Consider the following 20257-nt stretch of genomic DNA (forward strand, 5'->3'; position numbering starts at 1 on the left):
AGGCTGGGAATTTCAGTATTTTATTCCAGTGTGAGTTTGGCAACACCATGCTGTCACTGACTTGGGGTGGAAGAGGCAGGGGGAGGGAGGAGAACAGCACCCATCTGAAACTCATGTTGTCAAATGTGACTTTTATTTTTTTTAAATGCATTTCTATGACAACTTTGGCTACTCAGTTAAACATTCATTCCACACCGTTTCTGTAAAAATACCAGCTCTTCTCTAGCAGTGCTGTGTTTGGCTGTGGCGGAGTGGATGATTTATTATTCCAGCACTTGTAACTTTACAACAGCAGCTCCCTGTGCCTGATGTGGTACCACAGTTTGAATTCTCTGGTGAAACTGTACTGGAGAGCACGTCCATAACGCACAAAATCTGGTCAGTCGTGACCAAAATTTATCTTGTGTTACGGCAGCAGCTGACTGTTAGTCACCTTGGTGCTGGTGGTTGAGTAGTGAATAAACACTTAACTGGTATGGGCAGAGCAGGAAGGGATAAAGTACTCAGTACTGAGTCAAGTTTCACCCTTAAATCTTGCAAAAAAAGAACCAGGTGCCAGCCGGGCAGGATTCCTCCTTCCTGGGTGCCGTGAATGGGGATTTGTGAAACGCAGGTCACCACACAAGCCCAGAGTACAGTTTCCCTCGAGTTCTAACTTGTCACAGAACTGCAACTAAATCTTTCTGAAACTAGAAACGGCTCCGCCATTACCACGTCAATGGTGCTTTTCTCTCGAGGTGATCCCCGAGAGCTTTACTTCGTGGCACTAGAGAACCTGGGAGCTCTGCACAGTGCCAAAATCCTCTTCGGTGTCGCTAGCTGTGGCTAAACTGTGGAAGGTGTGACTGATGGCATCCCTCTCCTTACAAGAAACTGCTCCAAAAAATAAGGAGTGAAACTGGAAAATGCAATATTTATAGAAGTGAGAAACTGCACGTGATACAGAATGTGGGGGTTAATTATTCCTGCAGCTTTTGCCACTTTAAAAATCTTGATCACTCTACAGCCTTCCCTAGTAGAACACACCTGCCCTCTGCAAATATTTCCAGCATTACGGTTAAACACACCGTAGTGGTGGTTTCTGTCAGCTCTGCTGCTCTGAAAGCTGCTCCTGCAGAAAACTGAGCCCTGACGTGCAGACATCCCCCCCCGCCCCACCATGCAGCATCCCGCTGCACCGGGGACACACGGAGTCTCCTCACCTGCTGAGACCGAGACGGCGTCGCCTCTGCCCCCAGCGCCGCGGGGCCCTCGGTGGGGGCTGGGCCCTCTGCGCCCGCCTTCTCTCTCTTTGGGGCTCCAGGAGTATTTTTACTCGCTTGTTTCACCAGAGGACTCGCAGGGTTCGCTGCCCCGGTGTTCGGTGCGTTGCCGTTCCGCTGTGGCTTTTGGGAGCCATGCGCTGCCACGTGGCTCTCTTTACCCACGGGGGTCTTCTCCGGTTTACCTGGACGCGTCTTTGAGCTGGATTGGAGAGAGCAGGTGAGGTTAGTAACTGGCTTTTACGTGGTTTTGTTAGAATGTCTTCGTTTTCTGTTCATGAAAAGCATTATGGCTTTAGAATGGCTCCTCAACAACTATCTTCCCTTCCCCTCTTACTCTGACAGAACCCCGTGCAGATAAAGGAAAGCGGACACGAGCGCTGAGTCTTCTGTTGCACCGAGGTTTATTGCTGCACGTGACCCTGAGCTGTCAGAATCCCAGAATCATCCGGGTTGGAAAAGCCCCTGAAGCTCCTCCAGCCCCACCATGACCCTCCCCCTGACCGTTCCCAACTCCCCCAGATCCCTCAGCGCTGGCTCAGCCCGACTCTTCAACCCCTCCAGGGATCCCAGGGACTCCCCCCCTGCCCTGGGCAGCCCATTCCAACGCCCAACAGCCCCTTCTGCACAGAAATCCTTCCTCAGAGCCAGCCTGACCCTGCCCTGGTGCAACCCACACTTTTCCTATGCCCAAAGACCCGGATCCATATAACTTACCACCCCCCTGCGAGGAGCAGCAGATCACTTCCCTTCCATCTTGAATCTGACATGACCAGAAAATGTTAAAACTTCATTTTTTCACCCTCCCAAGGCAGTCTGCCTCCCTCACCGTTACCTTTCCAGCTGCTGTGAGAAGCAGGCAGGCCGCAGGGCAGCCGTCTCCTCTCCAACCTCACACAAGGTTGCCAAAATAAAGCTGGCTTCCAGTACCCTGTCTTCCATGCTGAAAGCAATTGGTCTAGAGACAAATATTCAGAGACTAAAACCATGCTTAACTCCACATACTGTAGGAGGAAATACAGCCCATGCAATTCTATACACACAAAAAAAATGCCTCCCCTGAAAAGCTGAAAATCTAATATATTTGCCACTTCCTGTCACAGGTTTAAATGCCCCAATGAGCAAATATTATACTTAGTCAAGTGATGGTTTTAAATATGTAACTGTTAAAATTATATTTTGAATAGAAAATGTATTGTTTCTTTAGACTACTAAATAAAACAATTGCATGCATTAGACTGAGAACCTGAGGTGTCCAGGGAACTTGCAGGTGCTCATTAGCCAGTTTAGGAATATGGATGCTCCTGTTAAATACTTGATGCATAATAGCAAACTACTTAACCCTGTACCGCAGATCAGAAATAACAGCTTTTGGTGCAAAACGAAAAATCTATTTTACTGTTTCAGTTCAATATTCCTTGAGTAACCTGCAGACAGAAAAAATGACTGTGGAGTTGTAACTGCTGTAGTTCTAGACAGGCTCCAAAACATACTTTCCAGAGATGTCAAAATGGATAGAGAGAGGAGCACTGGTGGCTTCTGAGAATACTAGCAGTCCCTGGAAAGAAGGGAGGGGTGGTTAAGCACTGCTTTAAAAACAGATCAATATCAGAATGTAAGTTTATCCCAGCTGTTGTTTACTGGCACAAAGAGGGTGAAAGTCTCCTGCTTCTAAAAAGCGTTTCTTGGGAGGCCCCGACACTTTCTGCAGTGCAGCTACAGTGTGTCTGCCCAGCACCAGAACCACAGTTCTGTTGGTTTAAAAATGCTTCGCTTGCCTTGCAAAGGCTCCTGTGAGGGACCCCGCAGTGACCCAGAGATCCTGATAAGCAGCTGGTGAGATGCTGCCGCCTGTCAGGAGGCCTGGTGGAACCCTTCCCAGGGCCCTTCCGCATTGTCCTGGTCAAGCCAGGTGAGTTTCAAGACAAATTCTTACTTTACCCTCAATTCTTTAAGGCAAAACGTCACTTCAGAATCTACTCCAACTTGAAAGTAGTCAAATTCATCTGGATTTAGTTGTATTTCAGTAAGCATTGTCCTTGAAAAATCTGTTTAAAATAACAAGAAAGTCGAGGACTCAAAGGAGGGAAGTTTAAACTCAACAAAAGTACGATTACAACTATGAGGTTTTACATCAGCATCGTTGGAACAAATAATTGTATTTTTATAGTGACTAACATTAGTAAATGTTTAGCTTATCTAAATTTATTTCAAAATTAAATCCTCAATTTATTTACAGTATATTATGTAGATTTAAATGGCTTTTAACAGAGCCCAGAATCCATTTTATGTTCGACTGTGTGATTAAACCTGACACCCGCTGTCATTCTCACCAACCTGCTCTGTCCACAAATAGTCTTACTGGCTGCTTGTTGTTGCATAGATGGGAAGACCAAACCACCACATGTCTTTGACAGATTAATCATTAATTGCTGACAATCATCAGAGGACAATGAAGGTGGATTTAGGTTCTTTGTTACAAATTACGATCTTTTCCTGATCCGTAAGTGGCAACAGGAACTGGCTCTTCTGTTTCAGGTATTCGATTGTTGCTTGTTCTCATTACATTAGTCTATCCATGTCAGTAGGTGTGAGAGTAGAAAAGGCTCAGAGGCATCCAGAAATTCAACTACACACCTATCCAATTCTCTTCTGAAGCCAGGCTGCTAACAAACCATTACAAGCTGTGCCCAGTCTTCCATTTCTCTGCTCAAGAGGTTGGTTTTCTCTCAGCCTTCACCAAGGCCCCATTACCTGTTCAAATAGACTCTTGGAAAGTGCCTTAAAACTGCAGAAATAAATACAACATATCTGCCAGCTGCTGCGAGGCAGAGCCTCCCGCATGCAAATGAGAACAAGCCTAGGCAGAAGATGTCATTTCTTTCTTTGAAAATTAAACCTGAATGTGGAAAAACCCACGCCCTGGCCAGATGATACCTTCAAAGGCCAGGTTTTGTTTCAGTGCGTGTGGAACATTTGCTGCAGGCAGTGTATTGCATCAGTGCTATGCAAGAACAATGCGAATTCCTCCTTTTGCTCCTTGACTGTTTGGCTTTTGGCACCTCATTAAATTTTTACCTACTATTCTTTTCACTTTCTTTCTTACAATAACCCTTGTAAATGCACGGTTCTAAACCATCAAAAGTTGTCATTCGGAATGTACTCTTTTTAGTGTCTTTTTATTTTCAGTCATTTCTTCCCTGCTTCACTCCAGCCAGTTTCCACCACTGAATCCTTCTTGCTCTGCACCTCTTCAGCCTGTTCTGGGCACAATCCCCACCCCGCCGCTCTAGGCCATCATCTTCCTCTAGGTCATTATCCTCAGCTTTGGTCGTAAGCAAGTATGAAAAGCATCCCTTTATTATACGATATACAAGAACCTATGCTTCAAAACCACAATTATATCTTTAAAATTAGTTCGAGTCACACCCCAGGAATCTAGATTGTTCTCCATCAGATGGAGGAGAGCTGACCATGGCAGCACAGCAGAACAGCATTAGGCCAGCTAACACACTGTATTGCCCTTGCACTAAAATATACTCTGTAATGATATCAATTCTATAATTATGGTGTTCAGATTTAAATCATTCTTTTTAAAACGTAAAATTATCTCCTTTTTCCTGTCTGTTGCCATGCTTCTGCTTTTGCAGCACAGTAATTACCTCTGTTCAAGCCTACAGCAAGTGGCATAATTTATTTCAGTTGGCTGCTCAGTCTGATATCTGCCACTGATACCAGGAAAATAGTAATAAAAACCATACTTTCTTAAAAGATATTAAAACCAGAGGGTGGCAGCATGACTTAAAATCTCTCTCTATATGCTCCCTCTCTTAAAAATCCCATTCAGCCATAAAATGCATTCTCCGTTTACACTGCAGTAATTATTCCTTTAGTTTACCTGTTTTAAAGTCCCAATATGATTTCGTATTTCGAATTTCCTTACCAGTGTCTTCTTCAGTGTAACTCTTGAAACAAACTTTCATCGGAGAAACTGATAAGGTTACTTCTTCTTGAGTGGTCGGAAAGTGAATCATTATATCAGCCAGCAGCCTATAAAATTTAATTCAACATTAAAATAATTTTACCAGCCACAAATTACTAGCTAGTAATTTATTACTAGCCAGTATTTGTTACTCACATTAGAAATTAAAATTACTTGGCAGTACTGTTGGAAAACCTGCCTTTGAAACGTGTACCCCTTAAACTCTGCTCTATCTTTTAAATTGATTTATATGCAATAGGTACATAAGAAATCTAACAGTACAACTGGTAATTATGAAAGCAAATTTGTTTAATGCTTTTGTACGTTGCCAAGTTGATCTTACATATATATATAGCTGCTGCCTTTCTATATGTATCACAACTTTGAGCAAACCTGGGTGTCCTATACTCTTTATTCAAAAGCTTGCAGTCTTAAAAGTTGCATAATCTTTTTATAAATATAATACATAGTACCTATGCAGAGATATCTTTATACACCTTTAATGGCTGATTATTGTGACAAGAGCTCCTGGGCACAAGAAACACTTTTAACAGAAATGCTGTCAGGAAGAGCAGAGTCTGTTCTTTGCCTTTGCTTGCAATGACAAGCCAAAGCGTGGATTCCTCCAAAGGGCTGCTTTTATTGCTTAAGAAAATTGTACTTTTACCACTGGATTCTCTGCCTATAAAATTAAATTAAAATTTATCACAGGTGGAAGCTGCTCAAAGGTATGAACACAAATCCTCCATTACACATTTCTCAAGGTGACCGAGTAGGATTAAGGGCAAAATGATCCAAATTTCTTAAGCTGTAATGTGAAAAATCAAGCACTAGGAAACAGGATTTAAGAATTTGTCATTTTTCACTGTGCCCTAATCAGATTTTGATTATGCTAATCACTATGAGAGCAGTATTGCCTCCTGTATGATTTTTTTTTATTTTTCAGAAAAAAAATTTTTGTATTCATTACCTGGAGTGGACTTTAAGTATGTTTGGACACATGTGCTTAGCGAAAACAGCCTGCAACGGATCACACTCTTGAAACATCAGATTATAGGTTTTTATAACACCTAAGTATAAAGGATATGGACAAAAAAATCAGTGTTGGTCTGTCATTTTTAAATGGTGGGTTTTTTTCAGTATTAATTGCTCTTTTAGGAAATCTCCATAGTGAAAGTAACAAAACAACTCACTCTAGCTATGTGGAAATAACTCACCCACAGATAGAAGACTGAATTAACCTGCCACCTAAGACTTCCTTCGTCCTATGAGTTCTGCCCCTCCAGCATCTGAGTTTTTTAAGCATCCACAAGAAATAGTGAACAAGTGCAACAAATGCAGGGGGAAAAAGGGCTTTGATATTTAAATGGTGGTGGAATACAAAAGGCAAACCCTACAGATCTCCATGTATTTCTAGATAAGCATGAGCTAAGAGAGCTTAATTGTCTTGAGACCTAATTCAGTGTATTATCTCATTATTAGTAATATAAGCTAGATTTTTAATAATACAAACCACTGCCTATGACCCAGCCCAGCAAGCTGTGCTGACAGATGACAGTTCTTCATGAGTTTTGCAAAGTCTAGTGCTGATGAATGTACCTGGTGTTCTGTGGGACTGGGGATGTCAGGCCTGTTACCGTGAAGAACTATTAGAAGTGGAAAGACCCAGTAAACCCTCTAGTTCAAACACCTGCCAAAACAGGATTTCCCTCCTTTTCCATCACGTGTGTTTCTTCAGAATTTACTCCAGCCTAACTCTAAATGTTGTGAGCAGCAGACTAACAAAATTAATATATAGCATGCATTAACTACTGCAGTGAAGAATGTCTGTCTGTTAAAGCCTGTTATAACTTCATTTTAACAAGGTGATGCACGTGATAAATATAAATTATGATGTGAGGAGGCTGAAAGTGTTTGGCATAACGTTCCATCAATAACATTCAATTAATAATTACACTAAATATTGCGTTGCCCTGCTGTTTTAAATGACTTCTCTTTCTGCAAGTTACTTTATGTATAACCTACCATGTTTGCAGAAGAGCTGGAAAGTTATGTGATGATCATTAATATTTGTATAAATGCTGCATTTCTCTACATTTCTTTCCAGCACGTTTACACATCTAAATACAGGAAGAACTGACTGTTTAAAAAAAAAAAAAAAAATTATCAGTGCAGAGGTCATTCACCAAGCAATTTTGCAGTATTATTTCCCTAGTTTTGTACAGTTTTATCTCAAGTTCTGCTTTTATGGCTTCCCCAAACTGCTTTCTAAGCTGACACTGTGGCAGCTGATACGGATCCTCGCCATCCTCACCAACTATTCCAACACGTGGTCAACGGATCTGTTTGCTAAACAACTGGCCAAAGCTCTGCTGGGTCATACTGGTTTTGAAGTTACAACAGAAACACTGCAGAGGCAGAAACGTGGTAATCCTTCACCCCAAGATTAAGCTGGTTCAGACTTTGGGAAGGGTACAGCTCAGGAGGTACAACTTCTAAACTTAATTAAATACTAACGCTCTCTTTTGCAGAATTGCTCAGAAGTGCTTGAGTTTAGAAACATCCATGTGCCCCTACCAGCCTCCCCCTATAATTTCATTTGGAAATTGAGCTAATTTGCTGCTTACAAAGCTGTGCATAACAATCCATTAAAATGTACCTTAATTATCAATTTACATGGGAGGGATAACTGTTTTTCCTTCTGACACGGCTGAGACACAGCTGTCCAGCAGTAATGTTGAAAAAACATAGATGAGAAGAAGACATATGCATACGCTGACCTTGAAGAATTCACTGATCTTAAGGCAAGCTGAAAGTATAAGTAAAATAATTTAACTCAAAACTATTTCATATCCAACCTTTAACAAAAAAGCCATCTCTCTGCTTCAAGTACCACACCTAAACCACGAAACCTTTAAATGTGTATGTCTCAAAATAAATGCAGATGCATTATGCACACAATCATGACCAAATTTACCACCTTCACTATCATTGGTATCATACAGGCATAAAAATCCAATCTATGGACATTTAAGTGGCCCTGAAGTGCAGGTTACCTAAACACTTAAAGCTCAGCTTGCATTTGAAGGACTGGATTTATTCCGAAACAACCTTTCTGTACACCCATCCACGTGACACCTACAAATGAGCAAAGACACTACTAGCACCTCAATAATTCTTGAGGTATGAAATGAAATTATCTCCACTTCTAATTTTCCAGCCTCCCACCAAGTTAAGCAGAGTTGATCACTTTTAACTAAGAAACCTCTAGAGAAAAGCCTAATTTTGCTGGAAATGGTATTTGATTAATCAGAGGCATATTAACGGATGCATTCTTCCTGTTGAGTCATACTGGTACAAAAACATGTTGTTTAGAGGCAGTTTCTGACGTGGTACAAAACATAAACCTTTTGACCCATGACAATAGAAATAAAACCCTTGGTATTAATCCGGATGTCCTGGACAAGCTTCAGTTTGGCTGACAAAAAAATGAAGAATACTAGGGGCAGAGCAGGAATGAATCTTCCATGATGTAATCTGCATAATTACAATTACAGAAAATATGGCATTTGTCCATATTGAAAGTGGAGGAAGCTGAGAGAATGTAACTCGGGCTGAAGGGTACCTGTAGGAAAACATCACAATATCCAACAATACTGTGCTTCCAATAAATATTTTCAAATTAAAACAAAGTCACTTACACCTTTTTCTATGGGGTCAAACCAAAATTCATCACTAATACGTGCTATGGCATGTATTGCTCTTCCAAACACTAGCAGGAAAAGAAAACAGGGCAATATGTATTATAAGTTAAAAAAATATGCTGCATTTTCTCCAGAATAATTTAAGAGGAAACATTAATAATTTCCTACACGTTTCAGTGACACGGTGGAAAACATTGGTCTTTCCTTTTTAGTAGCACAAACACCTCGATGTTTCTGAAAGCTGCCTCTGACAAGGTGCACCTCAAATGTCATCTGTCCCTCTGCAACAACTGGCATGACCCGATGTCACCACAAATTAATTCAATCTCCTTGGACAAACCACTAGTTAGAAATTACATTTTGTAGATGGCAGCAGGTTTAAGCAAGCAGTAAACAGCTGGACATCTGTAAAGATGTAGCTGTGAGAAACACAGAAAAAAACCAGCTGTGGGGTCTCAAAATTTCCCTCTGCCCACCCTGGCACTGGCAGAGCACCAGTTCACGTGACACGCTGTGCACTGGTTTAGTTGGGTCTCTGGTAGAACAGTGTGCACAGGAAGGCACCCAGCTAAGCAACGGCTTCTCAACCTGAGAGCACCACAAACCCAGCCCTCTGCTTTCTCATTTGAGTTCAGAGGCTCCACGCTGAGCCCACACAACTCTGAACTCTATCAGAGGCTGCGTGTGGCCCCACAAAAACACCTTTGTCCTCCTGGGGAAGAGGAAGAGGCAGCTCCTCAGCTCCGCTGTGACCATGGCGGGTCTGGCCACAGCTCCCAGTGCTTCGTGCCCCACTTCTCATCGCCCAAAAGCTCCCACAGGGAAGCCCGCCGAGGGCAACACCAGGCCTGTCGCACACCCCCGTGGCTGCCGGCCCTGCTGAGCTCTGCTGCCCTAAGGCGGCCCGGCTCTGGGCTGCCTGTTTCTCCCACGCACAACCCTTCTGCGCCAGCCTGGCTACCCCCCCCGGGGCCACGGGTACCTCTGAGATGAGCCCCCCCAATGACACACTTCATGGCCCCGCGGAGCGCCCTCCCTCCGCCGCGGCGCTCGCCTCACACGGCGGCTGCGGAAAAGGCGGGAAACACCCCTCGGGGAGGGGCGCGGCGCTCCGCAGAGACCCGGATGTGGGCGCGGGGCGGGGCGGAGCAGCGCGTTTCGGGCTTTTTTAGCCCTTGGGAGGCGCCGTAGCGGGTGGTTGGCGCCGGCCTTGGCTTCCGGGAGGAGCCGCAGCGGCTGCTGTGAGGGAGCGCGGCGCCGAGCAGGATGGTGAGCGCCGGGGGCGCCCCGTCCCCCACCCCCGGGGCCCGTTCCCCACCGGGCTGGCCCCGCGGCGGTGGGAGAGGGCCGCCTCCTCCCCCCCGAGGCTCGCTCTCTCCAGCCGCGGCCCGCCGGGCGCGGTGCGGCGGGCGGGCGGGCCCCGCTGGCGGCCGTGCTGGACGTGCGCTCGGGGAACGTTTTCTGTCAGTCGCTGCCCAGAAATCCGCGTAGTGCCGAGCTGAGGTAGATGGGGGGCGGGAGGGGAGCGCTGAGCGGAGGTGAAGCCCCGCCGAGGGCCCGCCGGGGGTAAGGAGGCCGTGCTGAGGGGCTGTCACCGGCGGGAGCTGCCGGGGGCTGCGCGCAGGAGCCGATTTTTTTTAATTTATTTTTTTTTAACGCTTCTTTCATAACATCAACAATCCATTTAATTATTATTTGCCTATTCATTTGGCTATATTTTCTTTTCTGTTGCTTTCTTTTGTTTAACATTGATCATGTTTCACCCTGTTTTTCATTCCCCCCTGTCTGCAATCAACTTCTTCATTCCAATAAGGCTGGGCACAGAGTAAGTTTACTCCTCTTAGCTGTTGCTAACACCGGTGGTAAGGGCTTGTTAATGTTACTAGATGATATATCAGACGGCACATATGAATTAGGGGCTGCTCTTCATGCTCAAGATTGCACCTAAAATTGCTAGTAAAAGCCAGATGTAACATTCTTTGCCACTATTTTATGTTGCAGATACCTGTGATTATTAAACTCACTTCAATGCTTTTAATTTGTTATTGTAGCTTGCCAAGCTTTGCTTTAATTAATGGGAGCTCAAACGTGATTTGGGGGAAGATATGAGGCCTGCCAGTTTGTCAGTAAAGGAAATGGTTTTTGTTGAATGCACACACTCTGCTGGCTTCGGCAGGGTTATGTTTTAGTGGCAGTATAAATTTATTGAATGTTCAATACATAACTAGTATTGCATGTCTAAGTACCTTAAGCATCAGCAAGAAAAATCTATTGCCACTTTAATAATCAAAAACACTTGTTACCCATTTTTCACTTGCATTCCAGTATGTTGTCTCTAGGCTGATGCTAGTAAGGGTATTTTTCACTGGGAGCTCTTGAAAGACCATCAAATATGTGTCTTTTTTTTTTTTTTTTCCTCTTCTGGGTTAGTTTTAAATTGGTAGCTCCCTGATTACAAAACTCTTGTATTGCTTTACCAATACTTTCAACCATCTGTTCTCTAAAGGTGCATGGCTTTGATGATGGCACTGAGACATTCTTAATCTAAAAAAAAAAAACAACCAAACCAAACCCCCGCCCAAGTTCCCTCTGCCTGTTTTGATGATTGCTAGTGTGAAGATGGTTGCATGGCCTAAACATTTAAAAAGCAAATCTTAAAGATGATTTCTTAGCACAGTTACTGCTGCTTTTACATTCATCTGTTAGGGCTGTGTCTTTTCCAAACACATTTGATGGCTGTCATTTGAGAAACTGTGTAACTAACAGAGCATTGTGGTTGGAAGATCACCTTTTTCTTTTTATCATGGAGCTATTTATCAAGTTGACTGTCTCTAGATCCAGTGTTTTTGCAGTGTGGTGGCATAACATCCCATGCTTCATAGAGCTTTTCATTAATTTATTGCTGTGTTGCTTGCATTAATTATTTCTTTATTTGCAGGTTTAAAGCCTGCGATACTAAGCTATGGTCTTACTTCATCTGAATCCTTAATTTTGAAGCCCCCATTAAATTTGCATTCTCCTTGCATCTGTCATACTTAAACTATGACTATATAGAACTGGTAGTAGAATCGCTGTGTGCAGTAGTCTGGTTTATCTTCTCTGCAGTGTCCTGGGGTTTGGTTTGGTTTTGGTTTTTAAACTATTAGTCTTACTCTCTTGTTCAGTGGGTCCTAATACAGACTCTGAACAAGCTTCCCGTTCTGGTCAGCTATTAACACATGTTGCAAATTTGCTGCTTTTTTTTTTTTTTTATAAGAAAACAGAAAGTAGAAACTTGGATGAAGAGTTTTAAAGGGAAGTGGCCACAGTTTAGCTAGGTCTATGCTTGAACATGTACTAGAGGTGTCCTATATTATTTTTTTTAGCTGCTTAAGCATCCAAAAAAGTGGGATCGTTTGTGGTAGTTCCCAAATTTGTGTAAAATACATCAAGTAGTAACACATGTCTGTTGTTAGACCTTGCACTGGCTTTCAGCAACAAAATAAATAATTCTGTAGACTATTGTGTTTGTAAAGCCCCCTTCTGCATAATGTTCTGCATTACTGAGGGAAAACAAGGGCCCTTCCTTGTAGCAATATTCCATCACTGTTTCATTATTTTAGTGGGTATTACATCCAAATGCAAAGTTAGGAAACTGAAGAAAACATTGCAATGCTTTCTGCTTCCTAATGATTCTTGCCTAAATAAGTATCTGTAACAATATTTCTTTCTTGTCATGACACCTGGTAAGTTGGTGTTAGTATTAGGAGATCTTCACATTCCACATCGATGCAACAGCCTCCCAGCCAAATTCAAAAAGCTGCTGGTTCCAGGAAAGATCCAACACATCCTCTGCACAGGAAACCTCTGCACCAAGGACACCTATGACTACCTCAAGACTCTGGCTGGGGATGTTCATGTTGTCAGAGGGGACTTTGATGAGGTAGTGTCCTCTCTTGATAATGACATATTTTTCTGAATCTTTTACGTAAAGGCAACATTTGGCTTATTTGTAATTCAAGTAAAAGTGGGTAAACCAGGGTTATGTAGTACTAAGAGCACACAAAAAGCAAACTGGGCAAAAGACTTGGGGTGGCAATTAGTAATGTGAATTGCACAGTAAGTTCTCATTTGTCATCGGTATGAATAAAAGTAGTTGTGTACTTGGCCATGTCTAAGGACTCCAGCAGCTGGGACCTGCTGTTGTCAGATCTTTGAAATTCCTTCATCCTTCCCCATTCTCCACAGTGCTCATAAAAAGCAGCTTCGTAGCTCTCATTTGGTAGCAGTAGGGCCAATTATATTGAATATTTCCATTAGCTTTCCCCCTCTCTTCTTGGTGTTGCTTAGAGTTGTTTTTAAATATAAATCTGTACATCTGTTGTTTTTTTTTTTATTTTTAGAACCTGAATTATCCTGAACAGAAAGTTGTAACTGTTGGACAGTTCAAAATTGGGCTGATTCATGGCCATCAGGTTATTCCTTGGGGTGACATGGCCAGCCTGGCACTGCTACAAAGGCAGTTTGATGTGGACATCCTAATTTCAGGACATACACACAAATTTGAGGCGTTTGAACATGAAAACAAGTTCTATATCAATCCAGGATCAGCTACAGGAGCCTATCATGCCTTAGAGAAGTAAGTGAAGTATGGGAAGTATCTGTGGGGATCTTCTTTCTAACAAAACTGAACTACAAAGCTCTTTATGAAGGTTAATGTTTACATTCTACATGTTGGGGAGAGGAAGGGTTGGTAGTACTTGCTAAATCTCCTTGACTGAAACAGACAACATTGAAATACTTAAAGCTTCAGATCTGATGTACTGCGCTTACAGAATTCATACCTGTTTTCCTCTGGGTGATTTCTGTCAGGTAGTGGTTATTAATACACAATTAATATGATTTTTTTTCCCTCTCTTTCCAGCAACATCATTCCTTCCTTTGTGCTGATGGATATCCAGGCTTCTACAGTAGTTACATATGTCTATCAACTAATTGGAGATGATGTGAAAGTAGAAAGAATTGAGTACAAAAAATCTTAAGAATGTTTTTGCTTGTCTGGTATTTTTACCATCTCATTCTGAGCTGCAAGTTACTACAATACTTGATTGCTAGTTTACAGTACTACACTTACTCGCTAACAGCTTAGCAATGTAGCTTATTGGTAATAACTTTAAAACATTGTGTTTGCTTTTTTCTGTATGAATTGATTTGTAAAATATTCCATTAAAGTAACTGTTTAAATACTGTTCCTTAATGTTGTAATAAACTTCACTTCATAGAAAAACTAAGCTTTATGTTGTTGGGGGGAAAAAAATGCAGTAGTTGGAGCTGCTTTTAAGATGCCTGATGCTCTAAAGGATACTTGTAAAGGGCTTGAACAAAAAGACTCAGTGCTGTGGGGCCATGTTACATTTGGTTCAGAATCCAGTTGATATTTAATTAATTAAAACATTCCCAATTAAGGTAAAAGAATAAAAATTGCAATTAACTCATAACTTACAGTAGCAATTTCACTGTGTAAAATCTTCTTATAATCCAAACAGTTTCAACTACCCTAATGCTTTAATGGATGATGGTCTCATTAAATCTTTAAACAGTGAAGAGAGGCTTTTCTTTATTTATGGCTTCTATCTGACACTACATGAATATGCACTTTCCTCCACGTAGGGAGGTTTTAAGTAATGTAATTCCATGCAATGCTGATACTGCTACTGAAGACTAAAACGCTGGTTGGTCAGGAAGACTGGACCTTCGGGCTCTCCTCTTCTTGTCACTGCAGGGAACTGAATGTATTTTAACAGCTCCCACTTTTCATAACTGTTAACTTTCCAACAAAACCAGAGTTTTATCTTTTGTCTTCTACAGAAGAACATTTCGAATATCTGTGCAAAAAGCTGTGTGGTATTTGTCATGAAGGTTTGAGGTTAAGTTTCATAGACCTTAAAGGAGGAGTTAAAACCCTTCCCTCTGTGTCATAAGCTGGCTAAATAATAACTTCTATTCAAAATAAACCTGCTTTACCTTAGAAAAAGACCAAGCATTTCAGCCTGGTATCTTGGGAACCTCCGGCTAACTGCTATTTCATGCAGTGAAGCACATGCCTCTTGCTTTATCCTGCCTGCAGACATACAGAAAGAACAAAGTTGAAAAGGAAACCTTAGCACACGTTCAAGGAAGGTTAGTGACTGAGTGAAATATCAGTTTACTGACAACTTCATAATTAAAAAAAGGTTGATAGAATACTGTAAGGCCGAAATTGCTATGTAAGTCTGTTTATACTCACTGTAGTTAAAATTACAATTTGTCTACAAAGTATTTTACATGAAGTACATCACTTAGGTTTTTTAAAAAAAATGTTTATCTCAATTATGCAAGGTTATGTTTGTGTGAATTAAATCTTGAAGTGATCCTCAGAAGACTTAAACATGGAGAAATATAGAAGTAAAGAAAATAAACTAATCCTTCTTAAAACCAAAGTGCTGAACATGAACATTGCTGTTGAACAAAAGCAGGAAGTTCTGTAAATCTAAACTGTTTCAATGGGGATAGAGTATGGAGAAGAAACAGCCTAGAACAGTTAAAGTGGAAAGCTCAGAGTAGCTTTTGGTTACAAGAATGGAGGTTTTAGTTCAGTGTTCACTTGACCAGTACAAGCATTCTCAATGCATAGCCCCCTTCTTGCCAGTAGAGGGAGAAAAGGTAAATCAAGACTTTTTCGATGATGGTTCCAGTACACAGGTCTCTTCTGGTCTGTTTAGATACATCTGGAAGGTGAGAGAATAATAATAGCTTCAGAAAATTAAGACCTGGGAAAGTACTTGAAAGCATAAGGCTTAGCATGGCACACGTTTGGTTCAAGTAAAATGAATTATTTGAATAAAGGGATCTTTTATTATATACAATAAATAGGCTAAGAAGTATTTTTGCTAAAAGTTGAGTGAAAGTCTTAGTTTAGAAAAAAAAAAAAGAAAATACTTTGAGATACAAAAATTGGTTTGTTTTACCTTCAGAAGATCAGACGATGGTATGTCTGCCAGAGCAGGATTTCCACATTTCTCTTGATATTCTTGAATTAGAGCTGTTGCATCATCGATGCTGCAGGAGGCAAAAGTTTATCAACTTTGTCAATAAGAAGTTCTCTAAAAAGCCAAGAATTTAGACTAAATACACTGAAGTATAAAAATAAGGTATGGCCCCATGTGTTTGAAGTCAGATAGGTCCTGTCATTTCTCAGTAGAGGAAAACAAGCCATGACAAGCCTGGCATTGAACCTGTGGCTGTTAATAAAACCAACATATACTAGAATTTAAACAGCTATTTATTGGTTCCCATCCCATTTTGACTGCAGAAGTGGTAACCAAGTGACTTGCACTACGGAGTATTTGGGGTCTGAAATGAGAGTTTGCAGCTGTGCACAATGAGCCCAAGTGCTGTGAGTCACTGACAGAGCCCTGACTGAGAACTGCCCCGCAGCAGGGTCATTGGCAGGATCCTTTGTTTTATTTAAGTGGAACATAAGAGGTATGTCTAACTCCTGAAAAACTTGGCAGCAAACCCACTAATTCCTAAGTCTTGAGTACAGGCAGTTCATTTATTTTTTCAGCGTTGTTATTGCTGAAGCAGTGACTTCAGGATGCTACTGCACTGAATTCATCTGAAGGTAAGGTGAATTGATTCAAATCAAAAGCATTTGTTTTTTTCTGCTATTTTAACTGTATTTTATCTGCTGGTAAGTCCAGGCTCAGTAAGCTGTTACTTTGGCTTGAATGACACTGTAAAACTCTATCCTAAGTATGCACAGCAGTGAGGTTTTTAGTCAATTTATTTATTTAACTTAGCAATACTCTAAAAATTCTTGGAGACTTAAGTACTAGAAAATCTCCCTGACTTCAAATAAATGAAAACAAAGGAGATTCAATTTCTGCAACTGCTATCAGTCATGCATCACCTGTTTTATTAACTTACTAGTTCTTTTTGGCAAAGTAATCCACCAGTTCTTTCATTCGGTGAGTATTCATCAGTTGTTGCTTCAACAATGGAAAATATTTCGTTTTCAAGAATTTTTCATATAGCTTCTCATTTATGATACTGTCCAAAACCAAAGATCTAATCTATAGATTTAAGATTTAATAATGGAAAAGTATTATTTTAAATGTAAAGTTTTACTTTTGCATGAAAAGAGCCCAAACTCCCATAGTGCAGGCCTTTTTTAAATTATTTTTTTTTTTTTAAAAATGCTGTGAAATGGCAGATTTTATGAAGACTAATCTCAGATTCAGATGAGGCAATGAGTTAAGAAACTTGCTCTTGGGAAGGCAGCCCAAGGCAAGGTGACAGAGTAGGTACTGCTGCAAACAATCTTGTCCTACAATTAGGGGCAGCCTATAACACAGCACTGTGTATATATATACAAGAAGTTTTTTAGCTGAATATCATTTAATAAAAATGCAAAAATCCCTGCAAATGTTGCTATATTTTAGAAGTGTGTGTTACATCAGCTAATGCTTGGCAAGATCAGGAGAGAGAGAGAAAAAAGGCTTCTATGTACACTTATGTATCAAAAAAGCCAAAGGCAAGTGAAGTAAAATTTATTTATTTACCTGAGAAGCAAATGCCACTACTTCTCCAGTGTTCATGTGTTCATCTATTTGTTGCAACACAGTTTCTATGTTACATGTCGATAAGAAACCCTTAATAAGTTTAAAGCAAAAATAAGTTACAAAACATTAATATTCTGTGAATTATTAAAGTAGAAATTCTCCCTTCAGAGCAAGTATTTGATTTATTCAGGAACAATTAATATTTTGAAATTTTAAGTACAAACCAGAATCTGTGCAGTTTGACTGAAAGAGTAGTATTTGTTGCTTTTAACTCTCAAAGGGTATTTTGCTGTAGCTGTTACAGACTTTTTTGACTCATTGTCAGCAGACTAAATGTCTTAGACTAATGCTGTAATTTGGGGAAATCTTTCTGATCTTAATTTAAATAACTGGAAGTCTAAGAATTTAAGATGCCTTTACTAGTGCCAGTTTACTCATGACAAATATGGGCACAGCCTATAATCTTTACCTGGGAGAAAAATGCAGAGCATAAATTAATGGGAACAAATGAGAAAAAGGAAACTCAAGATACACTGAATAGTGAGGATATGGCAAAAGGTTTACATCAGAACTTATAATGCCTATCAAGCATCTTTCTAACAAGTCAGGAGCTTTTACTCAACATTTTTCTGAAGAAAGATTCAGTACTGACAATCTGAAACTAGCCCACTGGTAGCTCCTCAGCAATTATATACATTATCATCATCTTCACACTGCTCTGGTTTGGATTTTGTAGGGTTTTTTCATGGGTTTTATGGGTGGGATCCCATAAAATATCCTCAAAACCACAAAAGGCAAAGTAATATGACAATACTGCTGAGGATGACTTGAAGCTAGCTGGTTTTGCTTTTAAAAAAAAGATAAGAGGAAGTGTTCACATGATCCTTTTCAGAAGGATAAATTCAGAGTAATAGCCTTTGTGGGTGGGAAACGCCAAGCAGCTGGCAGCAGTGACATACTTAAATAAGATGGAATTATAGATTACTGTCTTTCACAGTTTCTGGTGAACATAACATGCTTAAAGACGTTTCCCTTGCACAAATAGAACACAAAACATTATTTACCTGAATTTGCTGCGCTCTCTTCTCAGACTGAGGAATCAGCAACAGGCACCCCAAAGCAAAAGCTGGAAGGTCCAACTGTGCATATTGTTTAGCTATTCCTATGACATCCAAGTCAGCCAGAACAGGACACCTTCAGAAGAAGATTAGGAGTGAAGTTCTCTACTATGCTGTGTGTAACTGGATGGCTTAGTACTGTCAACAAAACTGCATTGAGATTTCTAAGCCAGATAGAACAATACATTTTTACCTCATCTTATTTTCAGAAATGGCTAAGCTATGCGAGTTGAAGTTTCACAGAATACAAATGCATGATGATTTTGTAGCTTGACAAAAAAAAAAAAAAAAATCCATTTTCTCTCTCTCTCTAAACACCCAAGGCTCTGTTTTGAGGGAAGTGTTGGCCAACTGCCCAGAGCAATGCTTTGGTACATATGTGCGCAGTAGTGTAGGCACGTTCTTCAGCTGGATCCCTTTTCAGTATTTCGTAACTAACTTTTGGTTCAAGTCAGGCTCTCTGAGCTCTTGTTCTTCTCTTGAGCAAGTCAGAGCACTGTGGTGAATAAGACAATGATTTATTGTGCTTTTTCACATTGTAAAGGCAATGCAAAACTGGTTTATGTACAGAATGTTTGGGAACATTAATACCATAGGTTAACCGTGTTTATAGATGTGCAGCTATTAGATTTTTGTGATGTCAGGTTTATTCTTTGTAGAAAAACGAATTCTTTCTCTCTTATACTCTGTGTTAATAATTCTAGGAAATGTGCTATATTTTGGGATAAGAAAGATAATAACTCGACTTTTAGGGTTGATATGAGTCCTTTAAAAATGTCAGGACAGGAACAGATATCCCTCATGGGTGCAGCAACTGGGCAGATAAATGGGTTTTGAGCAGTTTGTGCTGCTGATTCTGAGTCCCAATTCAGAGAGCAGTTCCCAGTGCAGTTTAAACAGCCAAGGTACTGAGTTACAGCACGCGCCGTCAACAGTCTGCAGGCAAGCATGGAATTTCTGTTTGGGTACGTGCCCTGATCCTGTCCTTCCCACAAGAGGCAAAAGGTTATTCCTCATGCCTCAGGTTCCCCAGTTTTCGGAGCTCCTTCACATGTTCCAGGGCAGGCTGCTGGATGAGAAGTTACAAACAGGCATTCCCACTCAACTAACAAAAATGTGGGGTGTACCATCTACTTACTTGAGCAGAATCACAAAACACTCACGACATTCCTCTAACTGTTTAGGACTTGGTGGACATGAAGCTAAGAAATAAAGAAAACATGATGAAGTAAATATATAACCAAGTTATTGTATAAGCATGATAGCTAGTAACAATCCTACCTGTGAGAAATGGTGACAGAACTACACTTCGCCAAGCTCGACTGAAGTTGGGAATCTGTTGACAGCAAAGTTTTAAAGTATTAGCCAAATACAGTTGTAATTAAGTGTACTTGTAAACACAGACAGACAGACAGACATTCAGACCCACTGTAGGTGGAAGAAGCCTGTCAATTTTATTTTCTTTTTATTCTGGATGAATTATTCCCTAACATGGCTTTCTTCAGCTCATAGCCTAAGACTTAGCCATGTTTTGACTGATGGCAAAATCATTATGTCCAGCTTTACAAAACCCTCCAAGTAAGTGTTTACTGAAGGACCTACAAGTTCA

At 40.9% G+C, this 20257-nt stretch overlaps 3 protein-coding genes across 3 annotated transcripts in view; 1 reads left to right on the forward strand and 2 right to left on the reverse strand.

Moving 5' to 3' along the window:
* Positions 1-244: 244 nt before the first annotated feature.
* Positions 245-9997, reverse strand: RAD9B (RAD9 checkpoint clamp component B). The gene is made up of 11 exons (XM_074921283.1): positions 9931-9997; positions 8946-9016; positions 7904-8053; positions 7270-7384; positions 6215-6314; positions 5206-5312; positions 3204-3310; positions 2756-2820; positions 2098-2220; positions 1203-1464; positions 245-898 (listed from the first exon to the last, which is right to left on the reverse strand). Exons 1-11 carry the CDS (start codon positions 9962-9964, stop codon positions 767-769), a joined length of 1266 nt encoding a protein of 421 aa, XP_074777384.1. The 5' UTR covers positions 9965-9997; the 3' UTR covers positions 245-766.
* Positions 9998-10106: 109 nt separating this feature from the next.
* Positions 10107-14176, forward strand: VPS29 (VPS29 retromer complex component). Its single transcript, XM_074921193.1, has 4 exons — positions 10107-10217; positions 12679-12870; positions 13331-13566; positions 13852-14176. Exons 1-4 carry the CDS (start codon positions 10215-10217, stop codon positions 13967-13969), a joined length of 549 nt encoding a protein of 182 aa, XP_074777294.1. The 5' UTR covers positions 10107-10214; the 3' UTR covers positions 13970-14176.
* Positions 14177-15103: 927 nt separating this feature from the next.
* KNTC1 (kinetochore associated 1) overlaps positions 15104-20257 on the reverse strand; it is a 40617-nt gene continuing 35463 nt past the window's right edge. Inside the window, exons 57-63 of the mRNA XM_074921545.1 lie at positions 19930-19984; positions 19787-19850; positions 18595-18724; positions 17531-17620; positions 16896-17041; positions 15935-16025; positions 15104-15694 (exon numbers count right to left, since the gene is read on the reverse strand). Coding sequence (XP_074777646.1) covers positions 15635-15694; positions 15935-16025; positions 16896-17041; positions 17531-17620; positions 18595-18724; positions 19787-19850; positions 19930-19984 — 636 coding nt within the window. The 3' untranslated portion in view covers positions 15104-15634. The remainder of the gene's footprint in view (positions 15695-15934; positions 16026-16895; positions 17042-17530; positions 17621-18594; positions 18725-19786; positions 19851-19929; positions 19985-20257) is intronic.

This window comes from Athene noctua, chromosome 17, assembly GCF_965140245.1.
Source record: "Athene noctua chromosome 17, bAthNoc1.hap1.1, whole genome shotgun sequence".
In the NCBI taxonomy this organism is placed as follows: domain Eukaryota; kingdom Metazoa; phylum Chordata; class Aves; order Strigiformes; family Strigidae; genus Athene; species Athene noctua.

Excerpts from the sequence above, each read along its gene's own strand:
- VPS29 (XM_074921193.1), top strand. Across the intron at positions 12,871-13,330 it reads TCAGAGGGGACTTTGATGAG|AACCTGAATTATCCTGAACA; the intron begins GTAGTGTCCTCT and ends TTTTATTTTTAG. Across the intron at positions 13,567-13,851 it reads GCCTATCATGCCTTAGAGAA|CAACATCATTCCTTCCTTTG; the intron begins GTAAGTGAAGTA and ends CTCTCTTTCCAG.
- RAD9B (XM_074921283.1), bottom strand. The coding sequence starts at position 9,964 with ATGAAGTGTGTCATTGGGGGGGCTCATCTCAGAG. Across the intron at positions 5,313-6,214 it reads ATACTTAAAGTCCACTCCAG|GCTGCTGGCTGATATAATGA; the intron begins GTAATGAATACA and ends TAAATTTTATAG. Across the intron at positions 2,221-2,755 it reads CATTTTGACATCTCTGGAAA|ACCAATTGCTTTCAGCATGG; the intron begins GTATGTTTTGGA and ends ATTTGTCTCTAG.